This window comes from Microsporum canis, genomic scaffold (genome assembly GCF_000151145.1).
Source record: "Microsporum canis CBS 113480 supercont1.5 genomic scaffold, whole genome shotgun sequence".
In the NCBI taxonomy this organism is placed as follows: Eukaryota; Fungi; Ascomycota; class Eurotiomycetes; order Onygenales; family Arthrodermataceae; genus Microsporum; species Microsporum canis.
In genome coordinates, this window is record NW_003299165.1 from 2,679,553 (window position 1) to 2,695,247 (window position 15,695).

At 46.3% G+C, this 15,695-nt stretch overlaps 8 protein-coding genes across 8 annotated transcripts; 3 read left to right on the forward strand and 5 right to left on the reverse strand.

The window, feature by feature from the left end:
- Positions 1–190: 190 nt before the first annotated feature.
- MCYG_06078 (conserved hypothetical protein) lies at positions 191–1,186 on the reverse strand (the record flags this gene model as incomplete). The annotated part of the gene is made up of 1 exon (XM_002846163.1): positions 191–1,186. One exon carries the CDS (start codon positions 1,184–1,186, stop codon positions 191–193), a length of 996 nt encoding a protein of 331 aa, XP_002846209.1.
- Positions 1,187–1,341: 155 nt separating this feature from the next.
- Positions 1,342–2,008, reverse strand: MCYG_06079 (uncharacterized protein; the record flags this gene model as incomplete). The annotated part of the gene is made up of 2 exons (XM_002846164.1): positions 1,342–1,801; positions 1,916–2,008. 2 exons carry the CDS (start codon positions 2,006–2,008, stop codon positions 1,352–1,354), a joined length of 543 nt encoding a protein of 180 aa, XP_002846210.1.
- A 327-nt stretch (positions 2,009–2,335) lies between these two features.
- Positions 2,336–3,289, forward strand: MCYG_06080 (26S proteasome non-ATPase regulatory subunit 8; the record flags this gene model as incomplete). Its single annotated transcript, XM_002846165.1, has 2 exons — positions 2,336–2,908; positions 2,996–3,289. 2 exons carry the CDS (start codon positions 2,336–2,338, stop codon positions 3,287–3,289), a joined length of 867 nt encoding a protein of 288 aa, XP_002846211.1.
- A 279-nt stretch (positions 3,290–3,568) lies between these two features.
- MCYG_06081 (conserved hypothetical protein) lies at positions 3,569–4,940 on the reverse strand (the record flags this gene model as incomplete). The annotated part of the gene is made up of 3 exons (XM_002846166.1): positions 3,569–3,646; positions 3,674–4,628; positions 4,729–4,940. The coding sequence occupies 3 exons, from the start codon at positions 4,938–4,940 to the stop codon at positions 3,569–3,571; spliced, it is 1,245 nt and encodes a 414-aa protein (XP_002846212.1).
- A 778-nt stretch (positions 4,941–5,718) lies between these two features.
- MCYG_06082 (conserved hypothetical protein) lies at positions 5,719–6,596 on the reverse strand (the record flags this gene model as incomplete). The annotated part of the gene is made up of 2 exons (XM_002846167.1): positions 5,719–5,749; positions 5,782–6,596. 2 exons carry the CDS (start codon positions 6,594–6,596, stop codon positions 5,719–5,721), a joined length of 846 nt encoding a protein of 281 aa, XP_002846213.1.
- Positions 6,597–6,921: 325 nt separating this feature from the next.
- On the forward strand, positions 6,922–7,683 carry MCYG_06083 (conserved hypothetical protein; the record flags this gene model as incomplete). The annotated part of the gene is made up of 1 exon (XM_002846168.1): positions 6,922–7,683. One exon carries the CDS (start codon positions 6,922–6,924, stop codon positions 7,681–7,683), a length of 762 nt encoding a protein of 253 aa, XP_002846214.1.
- Positions 7,684–7,770: 87 nt separating this feature from the next.
- Positions 7,771–12,143, reverse strand: MCYG_06084 (superkiller protein 3; the record flags this gene model as incomplete). Its single annotated transcript, XM_002846169.1, has 3 exons — positions 7,771–11,692; positions 11,756–11,956; positions 12,028–12,143. 3 exons carry the CDS (start codon positions 12,141–12,143, stop codon positions 7,771–7,773), a joined length of 4,239 nt encoding a protein of 1,412 aa, XP_002846215.1.
- Positions 12,144–12,777: 634 nt separating this feature from the next.
- Positions 12,778–15,236, forward strand: MCYG_06085 (negative regulator of the PHO system; the record flags this gene model as incomplete). The annotated part of the gene is made up of 4 exons (XM_002846170.1): positions 12,778–13,161; positions 13,233–14,161; positions 14,211–14,529; positions 14,595–15,236. The coding sequence occupies 4 exons, from the start codon at positions 12,778–12,780 to the stop codon at positions 15,234–15,236; spliced, it is 2,274 nt and encodes a 757-aa protein (XP_002846216.1).
- Positions 15,237–15,695: the final 459 nt, after the last annotated feature.

Below are 15,695 nucleotides of genomic sequence, written 5' to 3' on the forward strand. Positions count from 1 at the left end.
TTAGTAGAACTAAATGATATTGTGCTCTTTATATAACTAATACAAAGAATCAAAATCCCGTTAATCATGTATGTCGTCTAAATAAAAAAAGGGAAATGTTACTAATGATAGAAAGATCATGGACATGCTTTTCCCACCTTAGCCTTCTATGGAATACATATAAAAACAAGTAAAACGAAGAAAATGTTGATTAGACAGGGCCTTTCCATGGATCGGCATCTCCTAGCTTTTCTACAACAAGCCCTGCACTGCCTGGGTTTTTGAAACCAGCCGCCAGTTGACGCTCATAGCTGATTTGGCGAAGGCGCTCTGCTTCTTTGGGGGTGAGGCGGAGGTATATTTCAACACCTAGGGCGTGGAGCATAAATGATATCCAAATTGCTGTGCCAAAGCTGAGGTTGAAGGCAGCCCCGGCCGAGGCCGGGTTACTCAAGTTAAGGGAAGCAGGGACTGGAACCATAATGCTTGCGGAATCTGGTGCGGTGCACTGTGGGAAGAGTTTTGCTAACTTGGCGGAGGCAGCAACGGCATCGGAAGCACCATTCATGAAGGTGAACTGTACTTGGTCGCACGACCATACGTCATGGCGCAGGTGTGGGAGGGCACCGAGAATAGAAGCTGAGATAATGAGGCAGATTCGAATGGTGATGATACAGCCCATGTAAAACATAGTGCGAAGCATCCAAGCACGATGCTGTTCGAGTTGCTTGCAACGAATATTGTAGAGTGCCAGGCAAAAAGAAACCGTACAGGCTATGACAACAGTAATGACCGCGGACTGAATGTCGACACCACCGCCAAAGGAGTGTTCCATAATCATAAGGGCGCCAGCATGCGAAATTAAGAGCAGGATGAAGATGATGTAGCCATTGATACGGTGGATTAGTATCCACTTGTGTCGAATTATTGGAATAAACTGGAAGATGACAAGAATGCCACATGGTAGCACAGCGGCTAAATGAAGGAGGAGGCCAACTCGATCACGGCCCATGCGCGTGAAATACCATTGACCGGGAACAGAGTCATGCTCGAAGATATCAAAATTCAGGAACGAGAAACGGGCAAGCGTGAAGCCGAGAAGGGCACCGGCAAATATGAACCAAAGAATAAAATTGTATCCTTTTTTATACCCTATTGAGTTATGCAGGGTCGAGAAACCCTGGAGGAAGGATTCTGCCAAAGCCATCGTAGGTAAATAAATTATAATAATGGTCGTGTTAGATGTAATAATTGGGTATGAGAGAGAGGAAGGATGGGTGTGATGCTGAAAGTGACTGGAGGGCTGGATGGGCAACTTTTATATCCTTCATTCTCTTTAGCTCAGGTAGCTTGGCCCAAACTTGATGATACATCAAAAGAAAAGACAATTAGACACAAGAAAGGCTGAGCCCCATGGCATTGGTGTCTGTTGTGATACTATGATGTCCACAGTACGCAATCGAAAACATGCCAAGAGCCACTTCGGGTTTGGGGTTGACTGGGCGTAAATCCTTCGGGTCGAAAGTTGCTCATCTTTCCAGGCGGAAAGGTAATTCTGAGTGGTTGAAGCGTTGACATGACCAGCCCAGCCGCATAACATGAACAGGGATGGAGGGCGATCACGGAATGCTGGTTGGCGTAAGTTAGGTTTTTTCATTGGATCTACGATGCAACAGTGTATGGTGCCTATAATAAAAGTGGCATTTGTCAGTTTCCGCTGAAAAGAAAATACTGTTGGCACGGGTGAGCCAACACGCTGTAAGCCGTTTGCAGTCACCAATTGCATACCTAGTATACTGGATAAGCTGACCGAAAGCGTTGGCTGGTGGGTCGTTGCTTAGATTCACGCCGGAAATCGTCTAGTTGCAGCTCCATATAAGCCAACTTACTCACTGGCCCGTGAGGTTGGAAATCATATATCAGCCGCCACGGCAGCAGGGATGTGGGATACAAGATACGCCCGAAGGAGTGCTCGGCACGGAGATTGGGCAGGGAGCCAGTATACATCGTACGTACTCCGTACATACATAATTATATGTATGTTCCGAAAGAAATAATGGTAACGGCTCCAAGAGTCCTATACGTACGTGGAAGTTATTTTAAGCAGTTGGCCCAAGCCACGGGATGACTCAGCCTAGCTACACGTGACTGCTACGGTCGGACTGGGATAAACGATTAACCGTCAACAGCAAGCTCCGTGTTCCAGGATGGTATCATCTCCAGTCTCATCTCTCCAGACCCCAAAACAACACAACAACAGACAACCGACCTGTTGCCGTCGGCTTTCCGTAATATCTGGAAGTCCTGATATAACTATTTCTTCCTGTTTTGCCCTACTTGCTCGACTTTCTTCGTTATGGCGTACGAGGAGCTTCATGCTCTTATTCGAGACCTGCACCAAACCCTAGATCAGAAGCATGTGGATAAAACAGCTGCGCTTTTAACCCGTGCAAAGCGTGCGCTTCTACAGCTCAACGCTCTCATTCCTTCCAGCTCAACTCCTCATCCACTCATCTCCCTTGCGCGTGAGATCCTCGAGCTAGGTGCCATTACATCAATACGTCAGAAAGATGCCCCTTCCTTTACCAGATATTACCAGCAACTACAGCCTTTCTACGATACCGAAAGACATCTACAGGCGGCTTTTGCAGAGGAGGCAGAGATAAACTTAAAAACCAGCCAGCGGAGCAAGATAACAGGCCTCTACTTGCTGCTACTCTTGAGCATGGGAAACAACACAGAGTTTCACACCGTTCTAGAAGGGTTGGTGGTGGAAGCGTCGTTGAAAGGCCATCCCGTTGAAGCAGATCCGTATATCAAGTACCCCGTTGAGTTGGAGCGGAGCTTGATGGAGGGCAGTTATGATAAGGTCTGGCGTGAAACGAAATCAGAACGAGTCCCTTCAGAAGACTTTGGGCTATTTTCATCTGTACGTCACTTCATCCAGTATTACATTGTGTCTCGTTTACTTAAGCTTTCCCCAGTTGGATAACAAAGACTAACTTCTCGTGGGTAGATTCTTGTCGGTACCATTCGAAGTGAAATTGCTGACTGCTCTGAAAAGGCATACCCGTCTCTCCCCGTCTCTAATGCTAAAAACTTGCTGTTCCTTGACTCCGAAGGTGCTGTTGTAGAGTTTGCTAAGGAGCGAGGGTGGACGTTGAAGGATGGACGAGTATACTTCCCTAGTCAACAAGAACAGGAGGAACAGAACGCTCCCCAGAAGACCGGCAAGGAGATTATGTTAACAACCGGCTCCGTGATCGAGAATACGATTGGGTATGCAAGAGACCTGGAAACCATAGTTTAAAGCCGAAATTCCACTTTTTGATGTTCAATTACTCTGTTTCCTCACTATTAGATATCAACACAGTTTATCCCCCATGTCCAGGAAACTCCACCTAGCAATGCAACCTTAAAGCCTCATTTCTCAAAATGGTTATAAGTAACATAATTTTTATCCTCGGGCGTGTACTACGTGTATATAACGTTGGTCTCCGAGCAAACATCGCCATTGCAGTCGGATCACTTTAAAACATACTCCCCTTTACCCTGCCGTAAAATAGTTTCCAGAGCAATAGGTAACTAACTACGCCATGTCAAAGTTGGTCAAAGCCTTAGCTTTCGAAATTGGCCCAAATGTTTGCGGAGATTGACCCGAAGGTACCTATATGCTTGCTTCCCATACGCAGACCCTTTTATCGTAGAAGCTGCTAGACAAACAAAGCAACTCAGATGGTTTATAGTAACCCGGCCACACGTCCGAAGCATAATTCATGCTCTCATGCTCTGTGAACCGAGCGACAATCTCGATATCCCAAGTATTCTCAGTATTTGAATCCTTCAGATGATGCGCCACACGAATTACACGCGCACCGCCATGCATACAGCTAGCAAGAATAGCATAACTTTTTAGAGCTCCCTGTGGTTCGGGATTGTCTTCAACTCTGAGAAGTTTCAGCCTCCAGACTCCTCCGCCTAGATCCATACTTGCTAGAACCTGTCTGCGCGTTCCGAACCGGTAGACTCGAACATGCTGATCGTAACTGCCAGTAAGGATAATCGATCCTTCATCTCTATTGCACAGTGGTAGGATAGCTGTAACTCCTCCTTCATGGAACTTGCCACGATCATTAAATGGCGGAGATCCGATGTTGAAATCTGAATCGTCTGTAAATGTAAATTCCCGAACCTGGTTGAAGTCATCCCCGCTGAAAAGTGAAAGTTGGCCATCATGTCGTCTATGAAATGCCAAATACCAAACTTCGATTGACATCCCTTCCAGACGTGTCTCCTTCAACGATTCTTGCTGTAAGGTGGGGGACAAATTATCTTTCTGGAAAACCGACACTTGGCCGTCAGAGAACGAGACCGCAAAGCCAGTAGCAGGGGGCCTGTCGTGCTCTCCTTCCAGAGGCAAAGGTGGAATCCAGGCCAAAAATAAACTGAGATTTGTATCACCATTACGCACATTCAGGGTATTCAGAAAATGGGTAGAAACATCAGCATCTGGGCCATCAGAGCTACTTTCAACCCTATATAGCGAAACCTTTCCAGCACTCAATGCAACAGCAAAGAGCGAAGGGTCATGTAAAGAAAACTGAAGGTCAAATACCGCATGAGATAGCGATAGCCTCTGCACTTGGGAACTGCATCTTCGTTAGTAACGTAATTTTTCACTATTCGCGTCATATCTCCTTGGTAACTTGACGCAAAAGTAGAGCACATTGCGTTGAAACTAAAACCTACAGATGATATGACTGGGGATTTAGTCTAAATAGCTGAAGGCTACCCGAGCGAGATGACTCTGGGGACAATGAGTTGGCATCGGATTCATGTATCGTTAAAAGGTATGTTCCAATCACTAGGAAATAAGGGGCTGTAGGGCAAAACTGGAGACAGCTGGGAGGCTGGTCTATAAATATAGTGGAAAGGCTGTTGGAATTGCTATCAGTCGACATGGCGATCAATTTTCTAATAAATGTGCGGCTGACAATTTTTGCGTATGAAGGACCGATGTAGAAATTTGAAAGGCATTATTTCCTAAATATTTGAGTTTTATGAGATTTTAGGGCGAAGTTCTGCTTCAGTATCAATGTAATGGCACCCCGATATTTAAGCCATCTGGAGGGTGTAATTAAAGAAAAAGAGAGACTATTTGTAGCTATTAATGCTGAAGATCCGACTTCAGCTATCTGTCTATTCTTGCATCCCACTAAGAAAGTTCAAAGTCAAGTGCAAAAATGTCGATTCATTCGGTTCCGGACTACAGGCTACAGCGTTTAGGATGGAAACTCACAAGTTTCGATTGAGATAAACCAGGCCGAGAGAGCACATGCATATCATGCCCTAGGAACTGGAACAGCAAAACTGAGATGTTATCTAGGAATTTCAGTCAAACAAGAAAGCCGCATATATCAAACCACAGCGTATTGATGTAGCACTCGAATCAAGGCGGGTTAGCTCGCTCAGGGAAGCTTTGATATAATCACACTGATCATAAATAACGCAGGCCGTAAGATATGTCCCAAAGGCTTGTAGCCTAATATTAAGGGACTTGCTGCGCCATTCCTAATAGCATAGATTGAAATATAGAACTCTTTCCTTGAATGGAAGCCACAGCAGCAGGATGTATCACAACCTTATATCTGGGTTGCGTCTGAGTTGTTGTATAACTGAATAGGGTCTATCTTATTGCTTGTTTGACACCAGTCCCATTCAAATAAAGGCAGCGGCGCCCTAGGTCCCCATATTGCCGTGGTTATAAGCGCTAGGGCAGTTATTCATGACTCTGACTGTTACCCCTCGCCAATAATCACTTCGCATTCAGCTCGAAGTTCCTTGACCCCTTTAACTTCACCCCATTTTAGAAGCAGTGGCTGTATCTCTCTCCAATCACTTTCCGCTTCGTCCCTTCTTCCAGTATCTAATAGTTGCTTCAATCTCCTTGGGGTATCCAATGCCCATAATACTGTCGCTCTCTCGGGACTGATACGTTTATCTCGTTTCTCCTTTGCTGGGGTTGGTCTCTGTCCGGCTGGTTTCAATTCTTCCTGCTCTCGAATAAGTGACATGGCAGTCTCTGCGACAAATCCAACCGCAGGAGCCAAAGTTTTTGTCATCAATACGGGAGTCCCTTCCTCCTCCAAGATTGACCTCATTTTGCCGATGGTTTCAACTGCTTTTATAAGCTTTGAGTAATTGTCATAAACCAATGCCTTCCGCTCTCCATCCAGGGTTTTTATATCGCTGACAAGGGAGTTTTCTGCTCGTAGTATAGTAGCTAGAGATGAGGTAGCAAGTAAATGGGATACATAGGCATCTGGGTCAAAGTTTGGGCTATCGAGTTCGCTATTCGATATCTGGTTGGCGGGTCGTGACGGGCCATCTGGAGTAGGCGGAATGCTTCTTGGTCTCGGTTGGGCCAAAGATTCGGTTCTGTTTGGATGCAAGTTATAATAGTCTCGTAAGGCTGCCCTATTTCGTCGCAAGGCATTGTTAGGAGGATCAGCTCTGGGTGTGAAGGTTGCGCTTTCGACTGATGGACGCCGAGACGATACAGGCGTTGGGGATTGAGCAGAAGCTATCGAAGGGCGAGGAGAGGATACCGTTGACATTTTATACAAATTAAAGCGGGAGATTATTAAAAAGGCGGCCGCGATAAACGTCGCATCTGTACCGAAAGTGCAGTCACTTTAGTGCTTAAGGATATTGACAAGGAAGGATTCATAGTAGGCACCATAGCTTCAATTAACTAGTTAATCCATAAATAGGGTGGTCCGTGCGTATTCCACATATTGACTCTATGTTAACTACAGCTCCTAATAACAGCCATGTAAAGAAGCAACGTTCAGTATTAATATTCTTTCTTCACCAACTAAGGATGTGACCATGTTAAATAATTTAAAAATAGATGCATTATAAGCGGCTGAATCGTTGAAAATGGCACCAGATCCACAGAAACACATCAAAAATCACCTTTTACACACCAAATCTTTGCCTGTTTCTGAAATTTGGCTTTCTCAGTTTCTTTCTAGCCAGCGACCCGGAATCACACCCCTCCCTGCTCTGACTCAAACTGCGTTGTTCCGGCTACTTGCCTCAGATTTCACCAGGTCCCTTGAAATTCCAGTTACAAACTCTAGTCAGGTGCTGCCTGCGGATGTCTCTAATCCAAATATCAAAGAGCGGCGTATATCAGGGCCCGTTCCTGTGCAGGTTCTTGACATAGAAGACATAGGAAGCAGCGCCTGGAGCCAAATTGAGGCAATTGAAAGAATCGAAAGAGGCGAAACAGTTAGGGGACGAGAAGTTATCCGAACTGTTCCTCACGAGATTGATGAAGGAAGCAACAACACCGGTACTGCCGGCGAAAACGGGAGGCCATCCCCGCACTCTGTTACTGTTAACACTGGGCTAGAGCATACAAGACCGGGAGGACCACATCGACTCATCCTGCAGGATTGCAGAGGTACAAAGATGATAGCCATTGAACTGAAGCCTCTTACACTAAAAATCGGGGAAACAGCAATTGGAACAAAATTACTCCTCGCTAATGCTACTGTTGCTCGTGGAATGGCCCTTTTGGAACCAGAATGTGTAACTATTCTTGGGGGTAAAATTGACACCTTGGACCGCGAATGGAAAATTGGGCGAAAAGCTAGACTGCTCTCAGCGCTAAATCCTCCAGATTTTACTAGTTAAGCAAGTAATTCGTTAGCCTAAGGCATCATATTCACCACTTAATGTCTATCATAGTAGAGTTCATGCTCGTATGAATCCACCTCAGCTTTAGGAGCAACACTGGCTCAAACCATTCCAACCATTTTTGGACCAAGGTGCTACCATGACCGCACATAATGCACTTTTCCTCGTACCAACTAGAGAATATGCTTCGCAAAGGTCTTCGGCCTTGAGTGTTCCACGAGGTGGTATGTTTACTGATGCTGTTCGGACAGCCATTTCGGCGGGGTAATTTTCAGTTGACATCGAAGAGAGGGCTATCCAACCTTGCGCTTGACTTGGTGATATCATTATAGATGTTGTTGCTTGATTCAACATCTTCGAGGCACGCATCATATCTGATTGAGCCTCATATCTCAGGGCTGGAATACTTGCAAGTAGCTTCACAATTTTCCCAGCATTATGGGTGTCCAAATCGCTTCTTGCTCTCATTGCTTGAAGGTTCGATTCAACGGCTTCAACAGCATCCTCGTCCATATCTAACAAGGCAACGACTCCAAGTAGAGTGATAGATCCCACATGTTCGGGATGTTTTTCTACACACTCAAAAAGCTGTTCTCGAGCAACCAGCCTCTCCTCATCACCACCTTTGGCCCAAAGTACCTGTGCAAGCAGACATGTGACGTCTGGAGAATTATCAGCCTCTTGAATTGCATCACGGAACATCTCGATAGATTCGTCCATTCGACCAAGGTAGTAAAACGCCAAGCCAGCGGTCAGATGAGCTGACAATCTAATTGCTTGATAAAGCCCCTCATTATGATCACGCACGCCTTCTTCGGACGATAGGCTTATCGCTGTTTCTGCGCTGTCGGCAGCGCTTTCATATTCAAGTTGCCTCAGCTGTATTCGAGCCAAGTCTGCCGATGCCTGGGCATACTTTAGCAATGCGTTTATAGACTCAGTTGACTCATATTCTGCCTCGGCCCCTGAACACACGATCTCTAGGTCTGATATTGCATCCTCAAGATCACCAATACGTTCTGCAAAAAGTGAAGAGAGATGGCAATAAAATAACTCAGAAGGGTCCACTGAACGAAGCTGATGGAGGCCAAATAGAGGCTGGAGCAATTGGGTTGGTGAAGTTTCCGGGCTAACACTAATATCATCGAACATTGATATGGCATATTGCTGCTTTGGGAAAACACCATTCGCGTTCCCGAGTCCAAACGCATGCGTAAACAGTTCCCGTGCCTCGACAGCATCCCCTATAAGCATAGCCAAAAAACCTTGGCCTAGCCACGCGTTGCAATAATCTGGGTCTGCGGATTGCGATCGTGTAAAGGCTTCATTCGCTAATTGGTAATCGTCATTCAAGAGATATAGAGCCCCTAGGTTGGCCCACACGAATGCATTCCGTTCATTAAGGTGAAGGCTACGAATAAACGCATGCTGTGCTACCTTTGGGCTTTGCGAAGACGTAGTAACGCCCAGTGCATTCCAAAAGTCAGCATTCCCAGCTTCAAGCTCTATTGCCTTTTTAAAACATTGGATTGCAGCTTTGATAAATCCGCTCTTCCTCCGGCTTTTTGAGCCCTTTGAAGTCGAAGATCGTTGCGTGTGAGCTCTATATTCGGCCCAGCCTAAGTTATACCATGCCAATGCCTGAGCGTGGGTGTCTTTGGCGGAAGCAGAGAGTGCATACTTGAAAGCTAAAATGGTTGCGTATATCGGGATTAAGGGATCCGGCTTGCCGATGTTCTGTAAACTGTCAAATAAAGCGTCAATGTCCTCCCCAATTCCGTCTAGGTTGGAGAGAATATTGAAGGCGGCGCTGTCACAGCTTCTCTTGAGCACCGCCATAAAAGATGCGATAGGCATGCATGATGATTTGTCATGTACCCAAGAAAAAATAGAAAAAGCGTCGCCAATTGATTTCCATAGATTAAAGCCGCTGGGGTGATAACGCGTCACGGACAAGCCTGTCTCTATTGCTCGTTTTGCTTTTTCGGCAGCTTCCCCAAAGAATCCGGACACGGCCGCCTTCCATGCGTCCTCAGTTAGGGCTTGTAGTAATGCAACAGATACGCCAAATTCTTCGTTTCTCAGTTGCATGACCTCTTCATACATTGTGATAGCCTTTTCATAATTTCCGAGTTCTCTTTCTAAATTTGCCATCATATATTTTGAGTACCATATCTGGGCACGTCCTGACTCTGACAAATTGGATTCTAATAACTGAGCATTCTGGAATGCCTTGGTGGCAGCGATGTATCGTCCTGAATTATAATAACTTTCACCCAAGCCGACCCAGCACTGGTAGTCATTAGGAGAGATTCGTAATGCAGTTTGAAAATGGACGATACCCTTTGCATAAAGTTGTCTGTTTATTTCAACCACACCTAGGACGGCAAAAGGCCAGCTATATCCAGCTCTCTTGGATCCGGGGGACGGCTTTGCCTTTCCTGAGTCTACTACTCTTTGGGCAATAGCCTCAACCAGGTCCCAGTCACCTTGATCAGCGAATTCTCGAGCCAAGCGCTCCGCTGCCATAATCTCGGATGATGAGAGCTCAACAGCTTTATGGAAACATCTCTGGGCTCTCTTTTTGTCCTTCTTGTAATCAGCGTAGTACACGCCAAGGCTAGAATATGCCGGTGCATAGTTCATATCCGCTTGTATGGATGCCAGGAATTTGGAATAAGAGCCGCTGCGGTCCTTTCTGGCAGAGGGGGAGGGGTCTAGCTCCCATTGGCAGAATCCAATGCGGTATAGAATTTCAGCTCTAAGGCTATGCCAGCGCGAATCTTGGGCCTGGACTAGGGGTAAAGTTTCTTCAAGCCCTTTCAAGGCAGCGTCCAGCTCTCCATTTTGGATTTTACACCAAAATAGCTCGCTGCGGACCTTAGCATTCTTTTCATTCCTCAACAATGCTTGAGCTAGTAAATTCATAGCTGCAGTATAGTCATGGGCCTCCTCCAAGATGAGCCCTAACCCGAGAAGACAGCTATCCTCCTGGGGTTTTCGTGAAAGTACATCCTCAAATATGGCTTTTGCTTCCGGATGATGCCTGGGTGACTGGTATGAGATGAGCGCAGTGCCCAGCATGACATTGAGCGAATCCACCGTATTCTGGAGCCTAAGCCCTGTATCACGTCGTATATCGGAGTTGATCGTCAAACCACTCCGGGATACCTTTACAACTGTCTGAAATTCCTCGAGGTGAGAATACACTTCTCCCATGATCCTATGAGCCAAGACTGACTCGGGAGCCTGGTCTAAGCCCTCTGTCATCAGTAACAGATAGTCTTCGATCATATTGCGGGCCTCGGTTTCAGGATTTCGTGCTGTGCTGACAGCCTCGTCGCCCTCTCCTGTATTTTCTTGGGGAAATGGGGAAATGCTAGTGTTGAGAAAGCCGTTGAGTACCTTACTAAGGCCATGATCGGGGAATAAGAGGATGAAGTCTCTTAATAGAGTAACGTCCAAGTCTGAGAGATTTTCAATATCGTTCCAGTCGAAAACTATTCTCCATGCTAATTCAAACGGGTGCTTGATAATTACCATATCGTGCGCCGCCTTCAGAACCAATTCCCTGTTTGCCGTCTTCTTTTTAGTGGGGAGGACACGGAGTTGGTCATAATACCTCTGAAGAAGTTTTTCTTCGTGAGAACGGCGTGTTTCGTCGTCATTTGTCCAATTGATAATTCCCTGGTATAATTCGTTGAGCACACTCCGGCTGAAGGCTTCAAGTTTTACCTCTGTGGTAACCTGATCAAGCCGCGCACCTAGCCTGGTCCGTCGTTCTCCTATTTCACGGTTGATAAACTCCTTCTCCTCTTGCTCAGCGAGCTCAGCTACACGGAGATAGGCTTCAGAAGGCCGGGGAACTAGCCCCTCTACGCACTTGTAGATAGGGCTAGTGGGTAGCTGCAGCTGCAGGGCATGGATATATTGGATCTTTGACCCTTGGTCTTTTACAAACTTGATATACTTGTCCAATACTCCATGGGCTCGGGCATACTCATCGCTAGCAACCAAGTTAGCCACTTAACCCGAAGGCCAGGGTCAACGCGCAAGGGCATAGACATACGTATCTGCAAATATGTTGCAGAGGCGCACTACGGCTTTTCCATAGCTCTCTATTCTTTTCGGGCCTTGGGACTCATAGAGGGCAATCAGCCCTTGCCAGGCAGTCTTGTCACTATTTTTTATCTTGATAGCGGATCCATATGCCTTTTCAGACGCATCGTGCTCGTTGAGCTTTTCTCTAGCCAGGCCCAGGAATATGTGGCTTTGAAGAAAAATGAGTAACTGGGTCAGCATTTGTGTGGGAGGCTAACAGGGTGGGCTACAGGTACATACGCATGATAGTTTTGAGGCTCCTGTGCGCAGAGATCGGATGCCTTTTGAGCTGCCTGGGAGTAGTCTCCAGCATCCAGATCTGCCCGAATAGCCTTCAGTGCGCTCTTAGGAGGCATAGTCCAAGGTTTATACTTGAAATGAGGCTGGAAAGGTTGGTTTGTTGTTGTTCTTCCTCTTTTGCATCAAACCAAACGTCAAAGCGTATATCGTATATCGTATATCGTATTTGTGTCTCGTAATTCGTATATTAGTATTTCGTACATCGTATACACAAGTTATTGTTTCACTACCACTTAAGGTGTCTCAAAGCTGAACGAGTAAATACAATGGCCGCTAGAGCTATATTTAATGAAGCATACGTAGTAGATAAAAGCTGCTTCGATGCCGCTCATCGTCGCCGTTGTTCAGCTTTACTCCGTATAGAGAATAAAGCTTAGTCATCACGCCTCGGTGGAGCCCCTAAAGTGGTAAGTGTCCACGAGCTGGCTGAGAAGGTCACTCGGCTCGGTGCAACCGCCAGTTTCTCCTGGGGAGAGACTCCCTTGCCTCTTGTTTTTATATCTCTGCTTTATTTCTTTTTATTTATATATATATAGCTGTGAAATGTGATACATGACCTACGAGCTGCTCTGTTAACGCTTGTCTAGATTCTTTTTCTTTCCGTCTGCTATACTGCAGCGAGTTGAACCCATCCGGCTGCGTCCGCTCCCATACGCCCTACCTGCTAGCCTAAGGCTCAAGAGACAACTGATGGCTCCTCTCAGACTTCGCGTGGAAGGAAACGTTTTCCGAGATTCCCATGACCGAGAGGTCATACTGAGAGGGATAAACCTCGATGCTACTGCGAAATATCCGCGGATCCCAGACATTCCATCTCACGAAGTCAACGGGTTCTATGATGGGGACGATGTCTCCTTTATAAATAGACCATTTACCCTCGAAGACTCTCACGCCCACTTCTCCAGGTTAAAAAAATGGGGTTACAATCACATCCGGTATGTGTTTACCTGGGAGGCGATCGAGCATGCAGGGCCTGGCCGGTATGACGAAGATTGGATTACATTCACCATCGAGCTGCTGAGGATTGCGGGATCTTATGGTTTCTATGTATATATGGACCCACATCAGGATGTGGTAAGGAAAGAATATCACCCTTAAAACAGCCCTGATCGTAAATGTTCTCATTGCTAACCATCTTCCGCCAGTGGTCTCGTTTCTCAGGCGGTTCTGGAGCTCCAATATGGACGCTGTACGCTGCCGGGCTTGATCCTCGGAATTTTCATGATACTCAAGCTGCTCTGGTTCAAAACACGTACCCCGACCCGGCGGCGTTCCCAAAGATGATCTGGAGCACAAACTATACCAGGCTTGTCTGCCAAACGATGTTTACTCTATTCTGGGCTGGGAAAGACTTTGCCCCGAAGGCAATCATTGATGGCATGAATATACAGGATTACCTCCAAGATCATTTTATTGCTGCCTGCAAGCGTCTGGCGACCAGAATCCATGAGGCGGGGGACTTGGAGGATGATGTGGTCATTGGATGGGAAAATATCAACGAACCTCACAGGGGTATGATTGGGATTCCAGACATTTCTCTTATCCCAGCCGACCAACAATTGCAGCTCGGGACATCGCCGACTGCCTTTCAAGGAATGATGACGGGCTCCGGCTATCCCTGCGAAGTAACGCAGTGGGAGTTTGGCACTTTCGGACCAACCCAAACAGGCAGGACGCTGGTTGACCCGGAGGGGAAGTCTGTCTGGCTTAAGGCAGATCGTGCTGATTTGTATGGGTGGAAAAGAGATCCTCAGTGGAAGCTTGGAGAATGCGTCTGGGCGCAACATGGCGTATGGGATCCTACTACGCTCACTGTCCTACGCAGTGGTCACTTTGGCTCACATCCCAGGACTGGCGTGGCCTTGGATTATGAAGGATTTATCAACACATACTTCCTAGAACATTATCGGAAATACCGCGATGCTCTAAGAAGTGTTCATAAGGAAACAATCATGTTTTGCCAACCCCCAGTCCTGGAAATACCACCAACTATTAAGGGGACCGTAGACGACGACCCGAACATGGTCCATGCTGTCCATTTCTATGATGGACTAACCCTCATGTCAAAACATTGGTGGGTCACTAGCATGAGGAGATGTGGTACATCTGACTAACCTTTTTAGGAACCGGTATTATAACGTTGATGTTGTTGGAATACTACGTGGGAAGTATTGGATCCCAGCATTTGGCCTTAAAATCGGCGAAACTGCGATTCGAAACTCCTTCCGTGACCAATTGCATTACCTTCGTGAAGAGAGTTATAAAAATATGGGCAACCACCCGCTGCTGTTGACAGAAACGGGGATCCCTTATGATATGGATGATAAACACGCATACAAGACCGGTGATTACTCTAGCCAGATCAGTGCTATGGATGCAAACCATTTCGGCATCGAAGGGAGCGGTGGTAACGGGTATAGCCTCTGGACTTATGCTAGTGAGGTATGAGTGTTTCCCCCCCTTTATACTGACAAAAGATGTTTATTGACTGTTTTCTCTTTCTAAAGAATTCACACGAATGGGGAGACAATTGGAATGGCGAGGATTTGTCAATTTACTCGCCAGACGATTTGGAGCTGCCAATCGCGAAATCGCTAGATACCGGTATGACCACGTTGGACCCTTCTTCTCCATCATTTTCACAGAGCAGAGCCAGCTTACAAACTATTCGGGTTGAACCGGATAATTTGAAAGCAGCTCTCCCCACCGCGTCAATTACTACAGAGTCCCAGCAAAAGGAAGGTGGAAAGCACCGAGGGTTCCGTGCTGTTGAAGCATTTGTGCGGCCTGGCCCAGAAGCCGTCCATGGGCACGTAATGAGTTATGGCTTTGATCTGCATAACTGCATCTTTACGCTATCCTTAACCGCTGACTCCTCTACCGCATCCGATGCCCCCACTCTTATACATCTTCCAGAACTACATTTCCCGAAGGACAAGTCCGAGGTCACTGTAAGTGGTGGGAAATGGGAGATCTTCTCTCAAGAGTTCAAGCATGGGACCGTTCAATTTTTGAGATGGTGGCATGCTGAGGGAGATCAGAATATAAAAATCCATGGCGTCAAACGCGAGCTTTCTGTTGTTATTAACCCTCCGGACGAGGAAGGGTATATCGAACAGTGCAAGCAACATTCATGCATTCTGATGTAAATGGCCTGGCTTGGAGTTATGTCTTTGCTCTCTGGAGTTGTCTCGGTTTTATATATTTTCCATCTCTTACTCTATATATTTTCGTCTGTATTTGGTCGCATCGCTGTTTCCCGGTGGTTCCATAAACACATATACTCCGTAAATCCATTATCCAATAACTCACATCATTTATCCGTCCAGCAGTAAATACGGTGATATTTTCTCTATAACTATATGCATGGCGCGCTTACAAGATAGAAATACTCCCCCAAGTCAAACGCATGAAAGGGGAAAGTTCCACTGGCACTTTTTCATACGCTTAAAAACTCTAAGTTAACAACCTCAACCCTCTCAAACTAGGGATGGATTTGATTCATCGTAAACAAACACCAAAAAGAGCTAATAGATATATAATAGCGAAAGGACGTATATAGGTGTTATCCCCTTCGTTAGAGGCTCAAGACTTTTGTGATCTTCTTA